Source organism: Ambystoma mexicanum, chromosome 8 (genome assembly GCF_040938575.1).
Source record: "Ambystoma mexicanum isolate Mex_15411 chromosome 8, UKY_AmexF1_1, whole genome shotgun sequence".
In the NCBI taxonomy this organism is placed as follows: Eukaryota; Metazoa; Chordata; class Amphibia; order Caudata; family Ambystomatidae; genus Ambystoma; species Ambystoma mexicanum.
The window spans coordinates 803,661,917-803,682,861 of record NC_090929.1 but is presented as its reverse complement, the minus strand read 5'-3'; the positions used below and the strand labels follow the sequence as shown (position 1 = coordinate 803,682,861).

Genomic DNA, 20,945 nt, shown 5'->3' with positions numbered 1-20,945 from the left:
ATAAACGTTTTAGTGATGGGTGGAGGGAGGGAGGGAGGGATGGGGACTTGTGCTCCTCTCTGGTGTATTCCTGTCCTAAGAGCGATGGGCTAGTCCCCTGCTGAGGAATCCTGCCTGCCTAGTCCCCTGGGGGTGTTGGGCATAGCACGCTTGCCACCCTAGTCCCCAAGGGGTGGCTCCTCCTTAAGGAGAGGTAACTTCCTCCTTGGAATCAGCGCAGTACTAAACTAGCCCATCTCCTTTCTCGTTTATGCATGATTGGTGCTAGTTAGAGAAATTACATTGTAAATAAAACTGAAGCCTAAATTTGGATCCTAGCAGCCTGCAGATGATATGATTTTAAGTATTGGAGATGCCCTGTGCTGCCATATTAGGAATCGGCGAATGTGGAAGGAAAGCATTTTTGTTCCACAATGGTCTTTCACCAAAAACTCATTGCTAAATTAAAAAAGCCATTAAAAGTTATTGTTCTGCCAATCTACATATTTTCTAGGTTTGTATAGTAGTATAGGGAGGATAACTCGGGGGCAAATTGCTAGTCTTGAAAGCAAGACGAGGCAGAGAAACACAGGTTCGATCCTTGGGGCCGCGCATAGAAACCTCTGGGTATTAAGCACGTTATAAATAACCCATAACATTTACAATTGAGGCTTCATTTTTAATATGTCAATCTTTTGAAAACAAAAATCGTGTGGCTTATTTTTAAGTTTCTTAATCTCTACTTGATGACTCTGTTTAAGAACTATGTCCACCTTCAGTGTTTAGCAAAACGCAGTATTTCAGGGGGAATGATGCATATATTATTACAAAATGTTTTTGCAATAGTTATAACTGTTTTTAAAAAAATTTATATTGATACTTGTGATCCAATTTAAAATTATTCATTCTCCAATGTTGGAATTCAAAATTACCATTTTATTGTGAATTGTAAATTTAACAGAATGTTGATCTGTTTGACTGTACTGGATTACTTTAAAAAGAGAAGAGCAGCGAAGGGGCACAGATTATTAATGGGGAGCTTGGTGGGGCAGTGAGTAGTCTATTGGGGGGGCTTAGGCTTTATTTTTTCAAGTAGTAATTTTGTTCCCAATTTTCAGGTCACCAGATGCAAGGAAACGAAAGCTGTTGAATGGACCTTTTCTTAAAAAAAAGGGGGAAAAAGATTCCTCAAACCTAGGTGACATTTCCAGTGAAGATGTGGAGTCTCCAAACAAAAAGAATGGTACAAAATTACTAATGCTTGCTTTGATGGGGCAGTAGGCACTGATGTATGTGGCTGCTACTATTATTTACACCATAACTGACGGATTGCACTAGTTTTGTTTTCCCTTCATCAGATATATTGTCATCTTGTCACTTTACACTGATCAACTAAGCAACCATTTAGGCAGTGGGGTAGTGCTGTTGGATGTTGTGGTATATAAAGAGGGGACGGCTTGCATGTGTGCCACTTCCTCTGCTTATTGTCGCCGGCAAGATGACTGTTGCAGATTTGAAGATTTTAGGTAAGGTCTTTGAGAAGACTGGCCTTGATACTGCCTTGCTTCATTCAGAAGCAGCAGACTGGTTTTATTCCTGACTGGAATAGTTAATGTGTGGTAGTTGATTGCTGCGGTGGTGGTGGGACAAACCCCAGGATCCCAATGTCTATCTTGCAATGCAGGGGTTTGCTTCCCAAATTTATGGTGCTACCACTGAGCATTATGTTGAGGGTTAATCAGTGGAATAATGGATGCTCCTAGAAAAGGACACTGTCAAACCAACTCCCCTAACCTGCCTTATATCCATGGACGACGGTCTTCCTCTGGCTAAAACCCCAAAAATAAGACCAGCTCTAGACTGCTGGAGAAGTTGCAACCAAACATCTGGATCACCCTGTTGAAAAACCAAGCTGTGAAGATAAGTGGGGGTAGGAGGAAGTAATTAAAAGACTTGGCAAAAGGTGATAATCTGGTTCTTTGAAAGTGTGATGCTCAATGGCATGCTGGTTGACTACTTCAAATTCTAATAAAACTATATTGAACACAAGATACATGATATGGGAGTACAGTGATCTTTCCAGCATGCTTCATACCCAGATCTACAAGCCCCCAACCTTACTTTTCTACCACTCCAGATTGTACCACTCTCTGCCTAAATGATTTAGACTCCTACAGAAGTGGGACTCTATTGCCCTCAAAGCCAAGTAGTCTGTACTCTTGGAAAATGAACTGGCAGGTCAAAAATTGGCTCAAATACAGCAACAGTTTCAAAATAAATTGCACCTAAAATCGAGGTGTTCACAGAAGCACATAATGCTTAACTTGTACTGGTTAATCCCTGTGATGTGGCAGTGTATATTTCTACTGAACAATGATTGCTGGACATCTAATAAAGTGTGGTATGCAAGGTTCTGGGCAGGCACTAAATTAGAATCCTTCTGGGGCAATCTACTGCAGAGGATTGAGGTGGTGTTGGGCACAGCCTTCCTGAAACCCATTGCCCATTGTGTCTTGGGCATGTTTATACAGTTCAAATTTTATCTAGGGCTTTGGCATAGGTTAATAAGTGAATCTTGAAGATGTGGAATGCTGTACCACACCTACTGTCTAACAGTGGGTGCTTTTTGATTAGTGGGTCTGTCTATTAGTGGGTGCCTCATCATTTTTGATAGACGCTTCCCGCGCCTTATCAACTTCCTTTCTTCTGTTGCTGTCCCTTCCCTCCCCTCTTTGACTGCTCTAACTCCCTCTTCGTCTGCCGCCTCTTCGGCTGCCTCTGCTTTTTCTCTGACCACCCTGTTGCCTCTTTCTTTTGCCACCCCTATGGCACCCACTTCCTCTTCCTTGGCTACCTTGCCCTCTCCTCCTTACTCCTCTGCCAACCCTCGGGCGCCTTCAACACTTCTTCACGACATACCTCTGACCTGTACCCCTCCACAGACGTCTTTCAAAGGGAGCCACCTGCTCCACATTGCCACACTCCACTCTCCCTCAGCTGTCAAACACTCCTCTGACATCTGCGGTCTCCTGGAAGAACTCAATCTGGATGTCCTCAGTCTTACTGAGACGTGGTTCACAATCAGCTCTGTCATGCTTTGATACTCTCTGCTTCTTGATGGCTACAAGAGCCTCTCTGCGCAGAGAACCAACAATTCCGGTAGGGATGTAGCCTTGATCTTCCCAGTGTGGATCCCTGCTTCTTTCATTCCTATGCAGGACTGCTCCTCCTTTGAATGCCTGATATGCAGTCTCCGTCTCTTGTGCTCACGTTCTCGCTCCCCACTGTAAGGCAGTAAGAGACTGTCCTAGCCAAGAAGAGGGCTACATCCAAGCCTGCGTCTCTGCGGCATTTAACAACTCGTCCGAACTCTCCAACCATGTTAGTCACTACCTCTATTGTTGCTTCCCAGGCCCTATGCACGGCCTTGGCCTCTCATTTCATCACTAAAACTCAGGACATCCTGTCCACCCTATCTTCCTCCTCCACTACTCCTGGCCTGCCTGCTGCCTCCTCCCTTATCTTTCTTTGCCTTGTTCACCCAACACAATGTTTCTAGACAAGTCGGATCTAAAAGTCTCGTCAAAACAGGTTCTTCCCTGTTCTTCCAGAACCATCAAGGACCACATCAACACCCTTTCTCCAGCCTTGGCCGATTTCTGCAGTCACTCCTTTGCCACTGGCACTTCCCCTCCCCTGAAGCACTCCCTTGTGCACCCCCTCCTTAAGAAGACCTCTGCTGACCCTGCCTATCAGGCTAACTATTTTCTGATCTCCATCACTCCTTTCCTGGGCAGATTCTTGGAAAATCTGGCCATCTTCCAGCTTAACCTTCCTACTGAATCTTTTGGTTGTCTCCATGACCATTAGTCTTGCTTCAGAGCAGCCAGAAGCACGGAAACCGCTCTCCTGAACATCTGTGAAGACCTGCGCTCCAACCCCGACTTTAACCTTCCTTCTTTCCTCATTCTCCTTGATTGATCTTCTGCTTTTGACGGGGTTAACCATCCCATCCTTCTCAAGCGCCTTCATTATAACTTGAGTATCCCACTGACTGACCCTCTCAGGTCCAACTGTGGTCCTTCCTCTCTTCTTTCTCTCTACCTGTGGTGTTCCCTAGGGGTCTAACCTGTCTCCCTGGCTGTTCAACGAATACCTGGCTCCTCTCGCCCACCGCGTCGCTGCTCTGTTCCAACCTTCAGTGTTATGCGGATGACACCCAGCTCTCTTTCAGGCTTCCCTCAGCCGCCTCTACTCCTTCTCTCATTCCTGGCTGTCTGTCTGCAATTCAGGAGTGGTGTGCCGCTAATGATCTCTGCCTTAATGCAAGTAAGATGGAGATCCTCCTCATTGGAACACCTGCTCCCCCTTTTCCTCTCTCTAGCCGCCCACTCTGGGTCCTCCTCCTGAACCTACCTGTGAGGCTAAGAACCTTGGGGTTACCTTCAACTCCACCCTCTCCTTCTCTCCTCCCATTTCCGACATTTCTAACAAGTCAAACTACCAGCTGCACCTCCTCAGAGGTATTCTTCCTTTCGTCACTTCCCCCAGACTGCAGAGCTCTGTTCCTCTCAAGGCTGGACTACTGCCACAGCCTTACAAAATCTTCCTGCCTCTACTCTCTGTACTCTGCAACTTATCCAGAACAAGACTGCGAGACTTGTCCTTGGCCTCAAGCCCAGGGATTGCATCTCTCCAGCTCTGAAATCTCTTCATTGGTCCCAGTGGCAGCTAGTATCCAGTTCAAGACCCTATGCATTGTCCACAAGGCTTTCTGGGGCCTGGGTCTGCACTACCTCCAACTCTCTTCCTAAGCATCTCCCTTCACAAGCCCTCCACTGATCCACCTCCAACACTTTGTGTGTCAGTGGCTTTTCCAAGCAGAGAGTTAGGGGCAGATCTTTCTTTGGCTGCGGCCTGCCTTTCCAACTTGAGCAGAACCATTTTCGGTTCCGGAAGCAACTCAAGACCTTCCTCTTAGCTTCTGCTTTCTCTCTTCCTCTGCCCTGCTGATGACCAGTTTGTTCCACGCACTGGTCACCTTGCTACCCTCTGAACTTGGGCCCAGACCCCAGCCTGTCCAGCTGCACGTCGCACTGCTTCGCTGCTCCCCAGCACTTGTGGTTTGTATCTGTAACCCTACAGTCCCCTCTCTCTGCACTTATAAGCCGCCCTCTGTCTGCACCCTCTGCTTACCGGCACTTAGCCACCCGCTGGCTGCACTTTGTTACCTGCACTTCTCCACCCCCAAACCACTTTGCACTTCTCCACCACCTCCCCTTTATTGCACTTCTCTCCCCCTTCCCTGCAGAAAACTGAATGACACATGGTCTAGTAAGATCATCGTTTTGTCCTCCCTCCTTGTCCTGTCGGGCCTAGAAACACTTGTGTACAGATGCGTTATGAATGCCATTTCTTTTATCCTAACCACTTGTCAGCAAAAGAAAATGTCTCTGATCAAAGGAAGTGACTGCTGGAGGATTGAAATGTGGTTTGCTTCTAATGGCTTACATTTAATGTGCACACCACCTGGATGGTGGCACTGCCTTTTTGGAAGACCTTTTCCGGCGACTACACTGGACTCCCTGAGAGGTGTGCTGTAAGCTCCAGCCAGTCCCATCAAAGGACACTGCATATTCATCTGAATCACCTGATCCTTATCAAACTGCACTGGATCCTGATGCAATCCCAGATTGTCATCACATACTGCTGCATCACCTACGAGGTTGTCGCCCTGAAGTCTCCAAGCTACCTCACTGAGAAGATCAGCATCTCCGCAGGCCTGCGATCCGCTGACGCAATGACAGGTGCAAGCTTGAACTCTGCCGGTGCAAGAAGGAAAACCAGAAAACAAGCCTTTGTCTATTCTACAAAACTCTGATATTGGCAGGAGGTGTTTCGACTGGCCGCCCCACCCCAGTTCCGGAAGAAGCTCAAGACCCTCCTTCAATTAATGTCTCCTTCCCAACACCTATGTTCACACACCCTCCATGCCCCATCCAAGACTGGATGATCTGCTCCCCACTGTTTAATCCCCTGATGGCTTGCAGATCCTTTGCTAACAAACTGCCTTCCCTCCTCCGTTAGCGTCCTCGCTCCCTTGTTTCTCTGCTTCCCTCACTCTTCTTTCCCCAATGATTGTAAAGCGCTCCGTTGCTTCCCAAAGCTAGGTTCATGCTCAATAAATGCTCTATAATTATAAGTAGTCTTTTATAACACTTCATACCAGCGCATGGTTTCTAAGCGCAGGAGCGGGATTCGAACCCGTGTTGCGCTGCGTTTCCAAGACAAATGCGTTGCCCCTGAGCTATCCTTCCTCCTAGTAATAAAATACCTGTTTGTTTCTAGTATCTGTGTGTAGTCTATGGCTTCTTTCTATGTATTTTCCACAGTTTGGAACTGTGGTAAGCTAGAATGTAGAGATTATTAGGAAAGATTTCTCCTTTGGCAACTTTCCCAGCCTAGTTTCTATGGACCTCGAATCTGTTTTTCTTTGTTTTTGAACCTGTTCTGACTTTTTGAGGGGTGGGTGTGTGGTGGTTGGGGGGGGGGGGGGGGTTGGGGGCCTTCAACTTAACTTCCCCTGCCTGTTGCCCATTTGTTGTGTGAAAACAGTTAATCTTCAGACTATCAGTACTGGAAAACAGTTTCACTTTTTATCTTTTACATTTTGTAACTTTTTAACATTGCACACTGCACCTTACAATCAGTGCAATGCTGTATCACCCTAGTCTTTTGCACTTGGGATTTTTGGTTATTTTTATGTGCTGTGAGACCAGCATGGTATCAAGAGGCACAGACTCAAAACTAACAGTTTCAAAACCTTTATTAAACTTTGTAGGGTTGGTGTAATGCCCACCTGGCCCTAATTCAAAGAGGATTGTTCCCTCAACTGATGCTTCTAAGGGCCGTCTATCTCCGTAAGTCCAAAAACCAAAGTTTGGCTATGTCCAAACTTATGTTTGCCCTCACTCTTAAGTCAAATGTGATGGGGATCTTCTTAATAGGAAAATGGTGATTCAAAAGGAAATGTAAACCACAGCTGCTTTCAGGTAGTCTTACCCATAGGTGCAGTTCTGCCAGTTCAAAGAATGATTTCATAAATCATTTATAACATGCCTGTTCACAAGTGTTTCTAGGCGCTACAAGATAAGGGAGGGACGACAGAGGGAGGACACAACAAACCATCTTACTAGGCCTTGTCATTCAGGTTGTGCAAGTGCAATAATATAAAGTGCAGGGGTAAGAAGAAGGGGGAAATAGAAGGGGGAAGTGTTAATGAGAGGGAAGAGTGAAGTGCAATCAGGGCAGTATTGCTCAGACAAGCAGCCAGGGAAGTGTGTTTCTGGTTAAGTGCAAGGAGGCAGGGGACTGTAGGGTAACAGTTACAGCCCCTAAGGGCACGGTAGGCCCAGAGGCAGTGCAAGGGAGACTGGTCATGGAGGAGCCTGGTACCTAGTGAGACTCCGAGGGCAGTAAGGCAACCATTCAGCACAGCAGACCGGAAGGTCAGCAGGGGAGAGGGAGAAAGCAGAGGTGAAAAGGAAGGTCTTGAGCTGCTTTCTGGAACTTCAGGTGGTCTGTCTCAAGTTTGAGAGTGGCAGGGAAGCCATGCCAGAGGGAAGCACCTGCAAAGGAGAGAGATCTACCCTCCACTCTCTGCCTGGAGAAACGTCTGACCCTCAGAGTTGGAGGTGGCTGAGCAAAGGGCTCAAAGGAAGGTGTTTCTGAAGAGAGTTGGATGTAGTTCTGGTCCCGCCCCCAGAAAGCCTTGTGGATGATGCAGAGGGTTTTTAACTTGATCTTTGCAGCCTCCGGGAGCCTGTAGATGGATTTCAGGGCTGGAGAGACCAATCTCGCAGTCCTGTTCTGGATTACTTACAGAGGGCGGGGAGTAGAAGAAGGTAGACGGAGGCTGTTGCAATAGTCCAGCCTAGAGAGGACCAGAGCTCTGGGCGAAAGTGAGAAAAGGAAGAATACCTCTGTGGAGGTGCAGCTGGTAGTGGGCCTTCTTGGCAAGGTCTGTGATGTGAGGAGAGAGTGGAGTCGAAGATAACAAGGTTTTTTGCCTCACAGGAAGGCGAAGGACGAGTGCCCAATGAGGGTGGCCAGAAGGGAAGTGGGAGCAGGGGTCCCAATAAAAAGGATCTCAGTCTCACTGGCATTAAGGCAGAGGTCGGTCAGAGGTGCACCAATCCTAAATAGCTAGACAGTCCAGAATGAGCAAGAGGAGGCTGAAGGGAGCCAGAAAGAGAGCAGAGTGTGATCCGCCTAACACTGACAGTTAAAGGAGAAGGTAGAGATCAGAGGGGCCAAGTAGACATTGAAGAGCCAGGGTGAGAGGTTGGAGCCCTGGGGAACACCACGTGAGGAGAGAGCAGTGTTGGAGAGAAAGGACCCCAGTTGGACCTGAGAGGGTCGGTCTCAGAGTAAAGTCAACCGCCCCAGGGCCTAATACGTGATACCCAGGTTATCACGAGTCGATTGCTTTTGACACGGTCAATCATGCCATCTGATCAGAGTAATGGTCAAGAAGGATGAGGACCGAAGGAAGGCTTGAATAAAGATTAGTGAGCAGATCTTAACAGGAGAGCAGTTTCCGTGCCTCTGGCTGCTCTGAAGCCAGACTGATGGTCATGGAGACAACCAACAGATTTAGTGTGGAGAGTAAGCTGGGAGATGGCCAGCTTTTCAAGGAGTTTGCCCGGGAAAGGAGTGTTGGAGATCAGGCGATAGTTTGCCTGACGGGTAGGATGTCATGATGCCTACCCCCGGGGAACCAGACCAGGTCCAGCAACCCCGGAAGCAGGCATCAAGTTATTTTGAGCAAGCCCAAAAAACCCCGATAGGGGCTGTTTGGGTACGGTCCTGGTGCCTATGGCGCCAGGCTCATATGGGGTCAGTCCTGGCGCAGGCTCAGAGTAGAACTTAACTGATGCAGACCATGCTCCAAGCCAAACGAGGCTTGGAAGGGACTATTTTACCTAGGGACTATTTTTTTTTACTCTGGTGGGGCTGGGGAGGAATACTTACCTGGGACTACTTTGGAGGCTATTTAAACCACGCCCGAAGAGCAGCACACGCTTCACATTATTCTGCATCCAGCAGCGTAACGCTCACTGTGTCTGCAAACCTGCATCCAGTCTTCTGCCACGCCCGCCTCGAGTCTGCAGCTCCTAGAAAAAGGGAGGAACAGAAGGAGAAGAGGTTAGAATAAGAGCAAAACCTTCGATCCTTAACTGAATTCCGGATCCACTGCGCCTTTGAGCTGGAAGAAAGAAGCATTTACGCGTGCCGCCTCGCCTGCTTCAACGCTGCGCTGAACTCACCGGCCTTCGCAGCATCCTCACGATCCATCGCATCCTTCTGCACATTCCCGCCGCACTCTGGCACCTAAAGGGAACACAAGAACAGCAAAGGTGAGCCCAGGGAATAAACAGAGGCAATAGTAACTACCCCCATAGACTTACCCTATTACCGCTGGGGGTACTATTCCTCTTCACGGGTCGGCGCAGTCTCCATTGCATCCCCTGCCCCTAAGGGGAACAAAAGGACAACAAGGTGAGACAAAGGGACAAACAAGGGGAACTCTTCTCACCACAATAGACTTACCTAATTTTACAGCCAGAGGCATTATTCCCCGAACTTCATATTTTCTCTCCACACCTGAATAAGGGAGCAAGCAACAGGTTACATTCTGGCCTTATTTTATTGAACTGTGTAGGATAAGCCAAATCCTTACCCGAACTTCGTCAGCTACCACGAGGAACTCTTCGCTGGGGTCAAGCTGCAAACTGCAAGGAATCGGACAAGAGTGAAAGTCAGAAATGTGAACTCTTACGAACTACATACTTTTCGGAGTCAATATTGTTCTGGAACTCACCAATTCCTTCAAGCCAGTGAAGCAACTGGTTATCAACGCGCCCCTGCGCTCAATGTAGGATGGAGAGCTCATCTTTTCAAACCATCAGGTGAGACTATAAGAGGGGACATCAAAGGTGATCTGTGGGGAGAACAGCGGGGGTGGGGGTTTTACGCTCAACTCCACGGGTGGTTAGTCCCCTTTCTCCATTTGCAGAAGAATATTCCTACGGGCCAAGCAAACGAAGCTAGGTGGGCCAGTCCAGTCCGTCATCTCGGCCCTATGCGTCACATTGGTGGAGACCGCAGCTGTCCAGTTCAGATCGATGCCTCTGTGGGAGCCAGGTGAGCGTAACATAGGATCGGCAGAAGGCTTTTTAAGGAGTGGTTGCACAAAGGGAGTGCTAGATTATAGGGGGGAAGTTCCAGTGGCAAAATAGTCATTGCAGAAAGACTGGAGCGAGGGTGTCAATGTGGTCCTTGATGGTTCGGGAGGAGCAGGGGGGCACCTGTTTGGATGAAACTTTCACAGATCAGACTTGTCTAGAAACATTGCCAGGTGTAGTTGGCGAGAAAGAGGGAAAAGAGGAGCAGAGTGAAAGGTGGCTAGAAGGGGTCCAAGAGGGGAAGAGTAGAGAGGACAGGATGCCCTCAGTTTTAGTGGCAAAGTGAGAAGCCAGTGTTGTACAGAAGGCCTAGGAGGGAACAGGAGAGGTGGAGACTGCAGAAGGATTGGACAACTCTTTGCATATTTTGAAGAGTTTGGCCTTGTTAGAGGCTGCAGAGACACAGGATTGGATGTGGTTTCTGTACTTGAACAGGACAGAGTCTGTATTGCCTTCGGAGCAGGTGGCAGGCCAGTTTACCCGAGGATGCACCTGATGCCCTCCACTTGCTCTCGGCCACCGCGCACTTCCGTTTCAGGGCAGCGAGGGCATGGTTATACCAAGAGTTGCACTTGGATATAGGCTTCAGACGGATTCTCATGATGGGGGATATAGAAAGATGCAAGCTAGTGAGGGCTGTGTCTGTGCGAGTCAGCCGCAGGCGTAGGAGGAGCAGAGAAAATATCGGCAAAGGCATCCACTGACACACGCTTCATGGGCCGAATGACCGTGAAAGTAGGTGGCAGTGCTGGGGTGGGCTTAGCCTGGCGGTCCGTTTCTGGTGAGAGAAGACCAGAAAGTGGCAAGTCAAAGAGAGAAGTGGCGAGAGAGCTTGAGAAGGGGGGATGTCTGATGAGAACATCCAAGGTGTGCTCGGCAGAGTGTGTTGGACCAGAGGGTAGAATGTAAAGTCTTGTAGAAGTTGTGGAAGAGCCCAGAGGAGGGATTTGAAGCATCAAGGTGGATGGTGAGGTCTCCGAGGAGAGGTAGAGGCGAGGAGAGGTCGGCCCACTCTGAGGAAGAGGGCAACCTGGCCAGGTGGCCTGTAGATGGTAGCCAGAGTCAAAGAGAGGCCAGGAGCGAGAGAGCCTGCAGTCCAGGCCTTCAAAGTAGGAATAGGCCTGCATAGGAATGAAAGAAGCAGGGACCCAATCTGGGAAAATCAGCTACTCTACCTCTGGAACAATTGGTTCTGGGTTTTGGAGAGGACCTTGTAACCAGCAGGGAGGAGAGTGTCACAACTCGAGACAGAGCTGTCCGTGAACCATGTCTCTGAGAGCAAGGACATCCAGGTCAAGTTCTTCAAGGAGGTGGCAGATGTCCGAGGAGTGTTTGTCAGCAAAGCAAGAGTGGAGAGTAGCGAAATGGAACAGGTTGCCACATTTGAAAGACTTCTTTAGTGCGGTACAGGCTGGAGGTATGCCCAGCGTAAATGCTAAAGGTGGTAGGAGGTGGCATAGCCAGAGAGGAGGGTGGTGCCAAAGAGGCATTGGAAAAAAAGATGTGGCAGAGGAGCCAGAGAGGTGCTAGTAGGAGAAAGAATGAAGCTTATAAAAAGCAGGGGACTCCTATCGAAAAGGGAAATTGTGCTTAGGCCCCTGGACCAAGATAGTGCCATTCAGATGGACATTAATGATGGTCTTGGAGGAGTGGAAGGAGGCCACAAGGGCCACCATTAATGGGACAGGAAGAGAAAGGAGAGAGAACAGAGACCAAATGAGGTGTCCATAGGTCTGTTGATGGAACGACAGACTGTCGGTGAGAGTCTGCCTGGAAGAAGCACTGATGTAGGTATCAGCGATAGGAAGGCCTGGGTCGGAGACCAGGATGTCCCTCTTGAACATCTTCCTTCCCAACTTAGTGAAAGGGTTAGGATAGGAGATAGAGTAGCAGTTTGAGAAAATGGGAGCGATTGAGAGCACCATGGAGGATGCAAAGAGGAGGGAAGGGGAGAGTGAGGGCGGAGGAGGCACAGCCAACAGCCGAGCACCACTGGGCGCACTGGGGGGTGGGAGGGGTTACACAGAAGGAGCAGCACAGTGGCAGTAGGGCAACACACTACAGGGAACCCAGGCTCCAAGGGGATGTGAGGGGGTTGGGATTGGAGGGGGACTATGCACTGCAACACCCATAATCGACTTTCCCAAAAGAGGGAAAACATGCCTAGTATCCACACACGGCAATGCAAAAAACACCCAGGCTCGACTTTCCTAAAGGGGAAAGAGGCGCACAGCTTCACATAGACGGAAATGCAACACAGTTTCACTGTACTAGAGAGAAGTGAGTAATGGCCAAGCAATACGTGCCACTGGTGCTTATGGGTGGTGCAAAAGATCAATGGGATAATTGGAGGGGTGGCTCAGTGTAGTGGGGTGCAGCGATTGCTGACTCCCTGACTGCACTGCACCTACCTTATCAGTCGAAAACCCTATAAATCTAAGTCGATTGGTCTTTTTATTGTTGAATCGAGTGGGGACTCTCCTAGTCGGAAGTAGTCCAAGTGCTCCAGGTCCCGCAGTGCTTCGCGACACTCGTCCTCTTCGAGGCAGTCCAGGAAGCGACGTAATTGTTCGCTTTCCTCGGCCTCTTCAGATGACGCTGTTAGGCAGAAACCTGTGCAGTTCCCTCTGGGACCACTGCAAAAGATTTAAGACTACAGGTGGTTGGCAGTAAACCCAATTGGTAGCAGTCTGTACCACCCAGATTTACCTGGTAGCCGTGGCTGAGCAGTCAGACTTCCCTCAAGAAGAGTTAGGCAGTATACAGAGTATTCACAATAGGTCAAAAGAACACAGTAGAACAAGCAAACACTGACCAGAGCTTGGTGTGAAGAGATATCATTATTTATTTAAAAACACATCTAGTTAAACACACTGGCACTAATATCAAGCAGTTCAAAAACACGGTCACTAAAAGATATACACTCCCTTCAACGATTATTAGACGGGTCTTAAGTAAAGCAACACTTATTTTCAGACAGCGGTGCGCGCTTAACAAAGATGGCACTCTAATCAATCGGTTTAAAAGGGAGAGATAGGCACAGCAAAGATAGAAACAGATCCCAACACTTTCGGAAGAACACAGTAGGAGAAGAAGGCAGGTTAAAACCGTAAAGTCAAAGTAATAAAGGCCGGACCCACTTTAAGAGGCTCCGGACGAAATGTGTCCCAAGGTCACACAGTTGAAAGTGCCCAAAAGTCTTGCAAAAAGTTCTGAGAGAGTTGGACCAAAAAGAAAGGGACCAGTTAGATGGTCAAGGCGGCCAGCCCAGTCCAGAAGGTTAAGGGATTGTTACCTTGTAGCAATCTTTAGAAAGGGAGGCCTGGAGCACACAGTACCTTTAAAATGGTGAGAACGCTCCAGCGGGGGCAGTTGTTCCTGGCAGCGGGTGCAAGTCGGTGCTTCGTCCGGGGGAAGAGAGGATCTCGTCAGGGAGGAAAGCAGGAGTCCTGTGCACTGCCAGGGAAGAAACCAGCCGCAGAGTTCTCAATTAAAAGGAGCGGTCCTTTTATTCGCGGTCCAGTGGTAAGTGGCTATCCGGTTGCCGGGGTGCTTGGCAGGGGCAATTCGACCACAAGACGTCCTGGGATGCGAGAAAAGCAGGCAAACTGGTTGTGCCCACCAGTCAGGGGAAGAAGACTCTCCAGCAGGGAGATCTCCTCTGTCGTTGTGAAGTGGTGAGTCGGTTCAGCAGGGCTCCACCGGTGGTATCGTCGTAGCAGGTCAGCTCAGCTTCTCCCTCGTCGGATTTTCAGGTCCTGTGGCGACTTCTAAAGTTCCAGTCCCAAAAGCCCTGCTTTTATGCAGCACACCCCTATTCACTCAGTCTAGCTGTCAATCAAACATGCCAAGTGGTGAGCCGGCCGGCTCACCACTTGGGCCAATCACACGAGTGCGACTTGAGTTACCAAGGCAACTCAGTCCAGGGTGCCTAAACCCCCTCCTACACCCCCTGTGGTACCCAGACAGAGTGGCACCACGTTTGGAGGCTTCTGTGGAGAAGCCCACCAAAAAGTAGAACAAAGGGCTCGACCTTTGGTTTGGAGTTTACAGAGGCGAACACAAACGCCATTTTAGAATCGAGTTCTGGCAGAAAATACCAACTGGTGAATTAATATTAAATAAATAAACCGGTGGTATGTTAGAGGCTATGTTAAATAGTTTTAGCCTCGAACAATGGGAAAATCCCATAGATATATTCGCGGTTGAATATAAAAAGTAATATCCACTGCAACCAGCCAAAACTCGACGATGGGGGACGGGACAGTGCCCCCTCGAGTAACAGACCCAGGGGCAATTGAATTGCCCCTACCAGTACGTCCACAATATGATGGTTTGTACTGGTTCTGTTAGTAATTTGGGACTAGTAAAGCCAATGGTGACTTTACATGCCCTGGGAGACAGTAGTCAATTCCAGGGTATGGAGTCTATGGTGGGGGGTCACTATGACACCCTGGTGTTACTGCACAGAGGGTGCTGTGTAACACACATAAAAAAACATGAGACCCTATGGAGTAAAAGACCCCATAGCCCATGAAACACATTAACATTCAAAGGAACACCATAAATCATGTCCAAGAGTGGGAGAAAGAGTCTCACTCTTGGCAGGAGAAAAAAACAAACTCCAGAAATCCAGCAAAGCTGCTGGGGGACTCACTAGGTTAGGGAATTCAGCCTAAACAGAGAATTCTCCCTAACAGACGCCTCCCTGAAAAAGGTGACCTGCACCACCAAATCCTCGACCTCAGGAGGAGTGGGATGCTTTCCGGGTGAAGACATTGCAGCAATTTCAGTCCCAGTGCACAGTTCCATCCGTGCCTTCCCAGGAAGCCCGCGGGGAACGGTCTCGGCCCGACACTCGCGCCTTCGGTTCCAGGTGGACGGCGTGCTAAACATCGGGAGCCTTCGAGGCACCGTTCGGACAAGGCATCAGGTGTTCACCAGAGAAGTGCCAGGACCAGGTCGCGGTCTTCGTCCCTGGCGAAACCTGCAAAATCTTCGAAGCTCTTGAAGGTGTAGATGCCATCGGCGCCATGCCCGTCTGGTTTGCCTGTCGGGTCTATGGCCCCGGTCAGGCCCTCGATGCCATCTGGGCCGAATTTACCGGTGGAGGTCCCTGTGACTGTGGACCCTCCAAGGAAGGCTACTTCTAAGACTGTGAAGCCTGTAGTTCAGAAGGGGTGTAATCCTCTCCCGAGGAAGGTCTTCATTAAGTCCCTCCAGGACGTTTATGAGGACGAAAAAAGGTCTGAGAATGTTGGTCATTTTGGTCTTCCGTATGGTGGTACTGGTGTTCTGGAGCATCTTATTTCTGGAGAGTCGGATGGAGCATCTGTTTCAGTCCTTGCATGATGCCAGTGGCCTTGACACTTCCCCCGAGATGGAATTTGGTAAACCGGTACCAGGGGGGGGATCATGCCGACTCCTCTTATCAGAGATTAATGTTGAGAGTTGCTGTGTACCTGGGCTGGGTCAGCCTCCGGTGCAATTTGATCAAGATGATCTTGCAGATATTCTGGAACTGGGTCCGTCCACTGACTCGGTGTTGCCATTTCATGTGGCGATGCAAAAGAGGGTGGCTGCTACTTGGAACGCACAAGAGTATTCTGGCAGTGAACAAGTCGTTGATGAAGAAATGCTGCCCATCCAGTAGCGACCCGGCTACCTGTCCACTCGCACCACTCCGAAGAGTTTGGTGGTTCAGGCGGTTACGACCACCTCGAAGCAGGCCGCGTACCGTACCATCCCTCCAGATGGGGACGATAAGCGCATGAATGGATCGATGGGCAAGCAAGGTATTTTCGGCTGGGAGTATGGTGTTGAAATCGGCCAACTCCACCCTTAGCAAAGTTTTCCCACACTCTGTGGCATTGCATCTCTTTAGCGGCTGAGCATATTCCTGAAGGGGAAGAAAGGGATGGCTTTCTGGCTATTGTGAAGGATGGCAAGGGTGCCATGGATACCCTTCAGTCTGGGTTGGAAACTGCGGATCGTGTCAGCTGGTCCATGGCTATGAGCACCATGATGCGCAGGTTTGCATGGTTGTGGAAGTCTGGGTTTGCAGCAGATGTGCTTGCTCGTCTTCTCAACATGCCCTTTGACGGCTCTCATCTGTTTGGCAGCAAGGCTGATGAGAGCCTTGAGCAGTTGCAGACCTGCAAAGCAGCTGCCAAATCTTTAAGCGCAGCTGTTCGACAAACTCAGCCTTTTCGTCGTAGGGGACAGCAATGGAGGAGAGGTTCTTTTTGCTACTAATTTGGAAGGGCGAGAGGGATGGCCAGTCAAAGGGGACAATGTAAGTTTCCTCGTGGTGGACAAGGTAAGGGTGCCAAAACCGCTCAAGCAGCAGCCTCTTCGTCATCGAGCGTTGCCGCAGCCGCTTCAAGACCGCTCTGAGGCCTTGTCTCATTGTTCGCCGGTAGGGGTCAGGCTGTCTCAACATCTAGTAGAGTGGCAAGCCATTATTTCAGATGCGTGTGTTCTGGAAACTGCCCACGGCTACTTCCGTACTTTTCTACGATGGCCTCACGACAATCCACTGGGGAAGCACTCTTTGAGGCTTCCGGATCCGCTCATTGTGCAGGAGATTTTGACTTTGCTAGAGAAAGGCGCTATAGAACCAGTGCCTGTGGCAGTGAGGGACAAGGATTAGTATTCCCCATATTTTTTGATTCCCAAGAAGGACAGAGGACTGAGACCCATCTTGGACTTGCGATACTTTAACAAGTTCCTCAGGAAGGACAAGTTCAAGATGGTCACTCTTTCTCAGATCCTTCAGGCCCTCCAGCTTCAGGATTGGTTGGTATCCTTGGACCTGCAGGATGCTTATTTTCATGTGCTGATCCATCTCCAGCACAGGAAATACCTGAGGTTCGCAGTTGGCGACTCGCACTATCCGTTTCGGGCTATTCGGGTTGACATCCGCCTGAGGGTCTTCACCAAGCTCATGGTGGTGGTGGCAGCGCATCTCAGGAGAGGAGGGATTCACGTCTACCGCTACCTGGACGATTGGGCTATCAGGACACGGTTTCCCGAACAAGCCTTGGATCATCTGTGTCACCTGCCACTCGCTTCACAAGCTGGGCTTCTCCCTCAATTTCAAGATGTTGCATATGACTCCTTCGCAACAACTCCAGTACATCGGTGATGTGTTGGACACGTCCTTGGGGATGTGCTCGCCACCAAAGGGTAGGGCTGAACACATTCTCCAGATGGTCACCAAATTTCAACAAGCTCAGTGTCTTCCAGCTTTAGTATTGTTAAGGTTGCTCAGCCTCATGGCATCCTGCATTTTTCTGGTGCCAGAAGCCCGGCTGAGAATGCGATCCCTTCAGTGGGCTCTCGGGACTCAATGGTCCCAGTTCTCAGGCAGATGTTGGATCTCCTTCATGTTCCGGTCAAGGTCTCCCAGGATCTGCTGTGGTGGGCCAGCGAGGAAAAACTCATGAAGGGGGGAGCCTTTTTGGCAACTGCAGCCGGATATAACGTTAGTGACGGACGCTTCCCTCACGGGGTGGGGGGGGCTCATACCAACGATATGACCATCAGCGGTCGTTGGTCTCCATCGGAGTCCAAACTTTACACATCAATCTTTTGGAGCTCAGAGCAATCAGGCTAGCACTGAAGGCTTTTCTGCCGTCTGTACAGGGAAAGAATGTCCTGATAATGACGGACAACATGGTGGCCATGCATTAGTTCAACAATAGAGGTGGTGTAGGGTCACTACCTCTGTGCAGGGAGGCAATGTAGCTCTGGACAATTTAAGAAGGAATCTCCCTGGCAGCGTTTCATCTGTCCGCAGAGAGAACATGGTGGCTGATGCTCTGAGCAGGCAGGGCGCAGTCTCCCACGAGTGGGAACTAGCTCAGTGAGTCCTGCAAAAGATCTTTGCCCTTTGGGGAACCCCGCAGGTGGACCTGTTCTCGACCGGTGCCAACCGGAAGTGCGATAGGTACTGCTCAAGGGGAATTTCCTCTGAGTGGAGCTCTAGGAGACGCGTGGATTGGTTATCCCCGATTCTGTACGCGATTCATCCGATCCCCGTCATTCCTCAAGTTCTTAGGAGGTTACGACGGTTCAGGGCCTACATGATCCTCATTGCTCTGGATTGGGCCAGGAGAGCGTGGTACCTGGACCTTCTAGGCATGTCCATCTGTCCTCCAATGCGTCTTCCCCAAAGAGAGGCTCTCCTCTCACGAAGAGCAGGTCAGGTTCTCTATCCAGAGGGCAAGACTCTCAAACTTCATGTATGGTTTCTGAAAGGTGGAGGTTTAAGGATTGGGACCTCCCGGATGACGTGATGGAGGTGTTGCTTTCGGCCAGGCGGCCCGCAACAAAGTCCCTGTACCGTTGGCGTAGGTTTTGCGACTGGTGCAGAGGAAGGAATGTTGATCCTTTTCAATGCTCAATTCCGGATGTTCTCTTACTTTCTTTGGCCGACAGGGGTCGTCAGGTGGGAACGAACCATTAAAGGTTACCTAGCAGCGCTTTCTATCTTTAAGCGCTCATCTGAGGATTGTTCCTTTCTGATGCTTGTTAATCTGCTTAGAATCACATGCTGTGCATATAGTCTGACATCCAGTGGTAACCGCAGAGTATTGCATCTTGTCTTTCGAGGATCGAAAGGGGATGCCAACATGGGCGTGCCTGTAACTCTATCCCTAACGTGACGTGTAGTCTTCCCAAAATCCCCCACGCATCGAGGTCCCTCAGATTGTTTTTTTTCCGCCCAGCTATCTTGTTGCCTTAATGTGGAGCTCTTCATAAAACATTGCGTTGTTATATTTCTCGACTTTCGGTCATTTGTTCTCATTGTCACTCCTCTCGACGGTTGATTCCTGTGCCACCGTCGAAGACTGCTGACTACGGAACTTTGATGGCTGTTGATGCGGTCGTGGCCGGGCCTTCTGACCGGCCTGTACAGTAGGCAGAGTTGGGTCAGTGTGCTCCTATACTTTTCAAGAATGCCTTTCCTTTTCCCTTCTTTGTTCCCTTGGGTTTGTCGTTGCTATCACAATCCTGCGCTATGGACAGAACTCCATTTAGATTTTGTCCTTCCTGTAAGGCAAAAGTTCAGTGGAAAGACGAGCACTGATGGTGCAATAGGTGTCTTCCTCTCGTTCCCGACGAGGCTTCCCATGCAGCCTGTAAGGTCCTACATCCCAAAAGTGTTAAGGAGCGCTGTTTAAAGTGGTGGGTGGCCTACAGTATGTCGCAGGCCGAGTAATTCCCCCGCCGCCACAGCCGCCGAATGTGACGAAGAGGTTAGCGATGACCAAGGCTCCACTTAGGAGAGTTCACGCTCTGAAGTGGCTGTCCCTGGCCCTGATGGGCACGACGAGAGTCCTGCTATGGGGACTGTACATCCCGGCGACAGGGACGCACCCGATTTCCCACACAAAGCGCACAACCACAGTTCTGCTTCGGCGGTCCAGTTGAAGCGATCCAAAGCGCCAATGGGCACGCTTGATTCTTCGGCGATGCCTGCTGACCGTTATGATCGGCAGCCCTCTCCGCAACCGTGACAGCATGCATCCAGGCAGTCCAAGAGTAGGGGCGCTAGCACCAAAACGCACACAGCCGTTGAGATGCCTCAGAAGAAAGCGCTGACATCGCTTAAGGACCTGGTTGCACCGAAATCCGCCGTGCAGCCACCGGCTCAAGCTACACACCTCCCTCTAACCCTGAGCATCAGCGATAGTATTGCGAGGATTGCTTCAGCGGTGAAACCTAACGCCCGGAGCCTCGAAAGGATTACTCTGTGAGCCCTTTGTCTTGATCTAAGACTTAAGGGGATACATCTCAACTTTCTGTAGAGGAAAATAGTCAGGGAGACCTCTTTCCTCCCCTGGACTCCTCTGGTTCATCATGGACCAGAGAGCAGTTGGAGGGGTGCATGAACAAACTGGAGAAGTTTGTGGAATTCTCAGAGGTTTGCTCCAAAGAGGCCTTGGGAGGAGTTCCCTTATCCGCCTATGGCCAAGTTTCAGAGGCCCTTTGATGCGCCTCCTGAAGAGAATGTTTATGACCTTACTGAGGAGGTTCCTATGGATCGTATATTCAGGATGATCCTTTTGTGGACCCTACTGATGATCCTGCTGATCCCATGGAGGTTTGGGAGGACAACCATCCGGTTGATAATCACCCTTGGGCATCCCCTACTCTACCCTACCCTGGACCCGGACACCTTGTGAATGGATTCCCCTCCTACCACACCAGCCCGGCAGGCCTCACCTGTTGATGGTCAGATTGCGTTTAACGCCATCTTAAAGAAAGCAGCAGAACATTTCCAAAATCGCCACACAGGAGGCTGTGTCGGATTCGGATTTTGTTGAAGACCTACTAACGGAAAAGCCTCCTGCCAGTCAGGCCATTCCATTACTGAACTCTATTAAGAGACGTCTGGCTCCTTCATTGTTAATGCCAGCTCAGACCAGGGCGTTTAATCCCAGAGTAGACTAATTGTTTAGCCCTTCTCCTACCAACCCCCTTTACATTAGGGGGCATGCCACTCCGGATTCCCTGGTAGTTGCGACGATAGAGGGCAGGTGTCCCCCTGTCTACAGGTGAGACAGCGCCTGATAAAGAATGCAAAAAGTTGTACGCACTGGGAAAGAGGGTTAAGACTGCTGCAGTATTCTCCACCCACATAGCCAACAACACCACACTGTTGGCTAGCTACTCGGACGTCCAATGGAACCTGCTGCAAGAGGGCCTTTA

General features: G+C 49.7%; 1 protein-coding gene across 6 annotated transcripts in view; it reads left to right on the top strand.

Moving 5' to 3' along the window:
* The window catches only part of NOLC1 (nucleolar and coiled-body phosphoprotein 1), an 869,511-nt gene that overhangs the window by 270,455 nt on the left and 578,111 nt on the right, over window positions 1–20,945 (top strand). For 2 of the 6 annotated variants that reach the window (XM_069610646.1, XM_069610645.1), the window contains exon 3: window positions 1,098–1,222. The exons of the other annotated variants lie outside the window; for them this stretch is intronic. In XM_069610646.1, coding sequence (XP_069466747.1) covers window positions 1,098–1,222 — 125 coding nt within the window. The remainder of the gene's footprint in view (window positions 1–1,097; window positions 1,223–20,945) is intronic. 6 annotated transcript variants of the gene reach the window in all.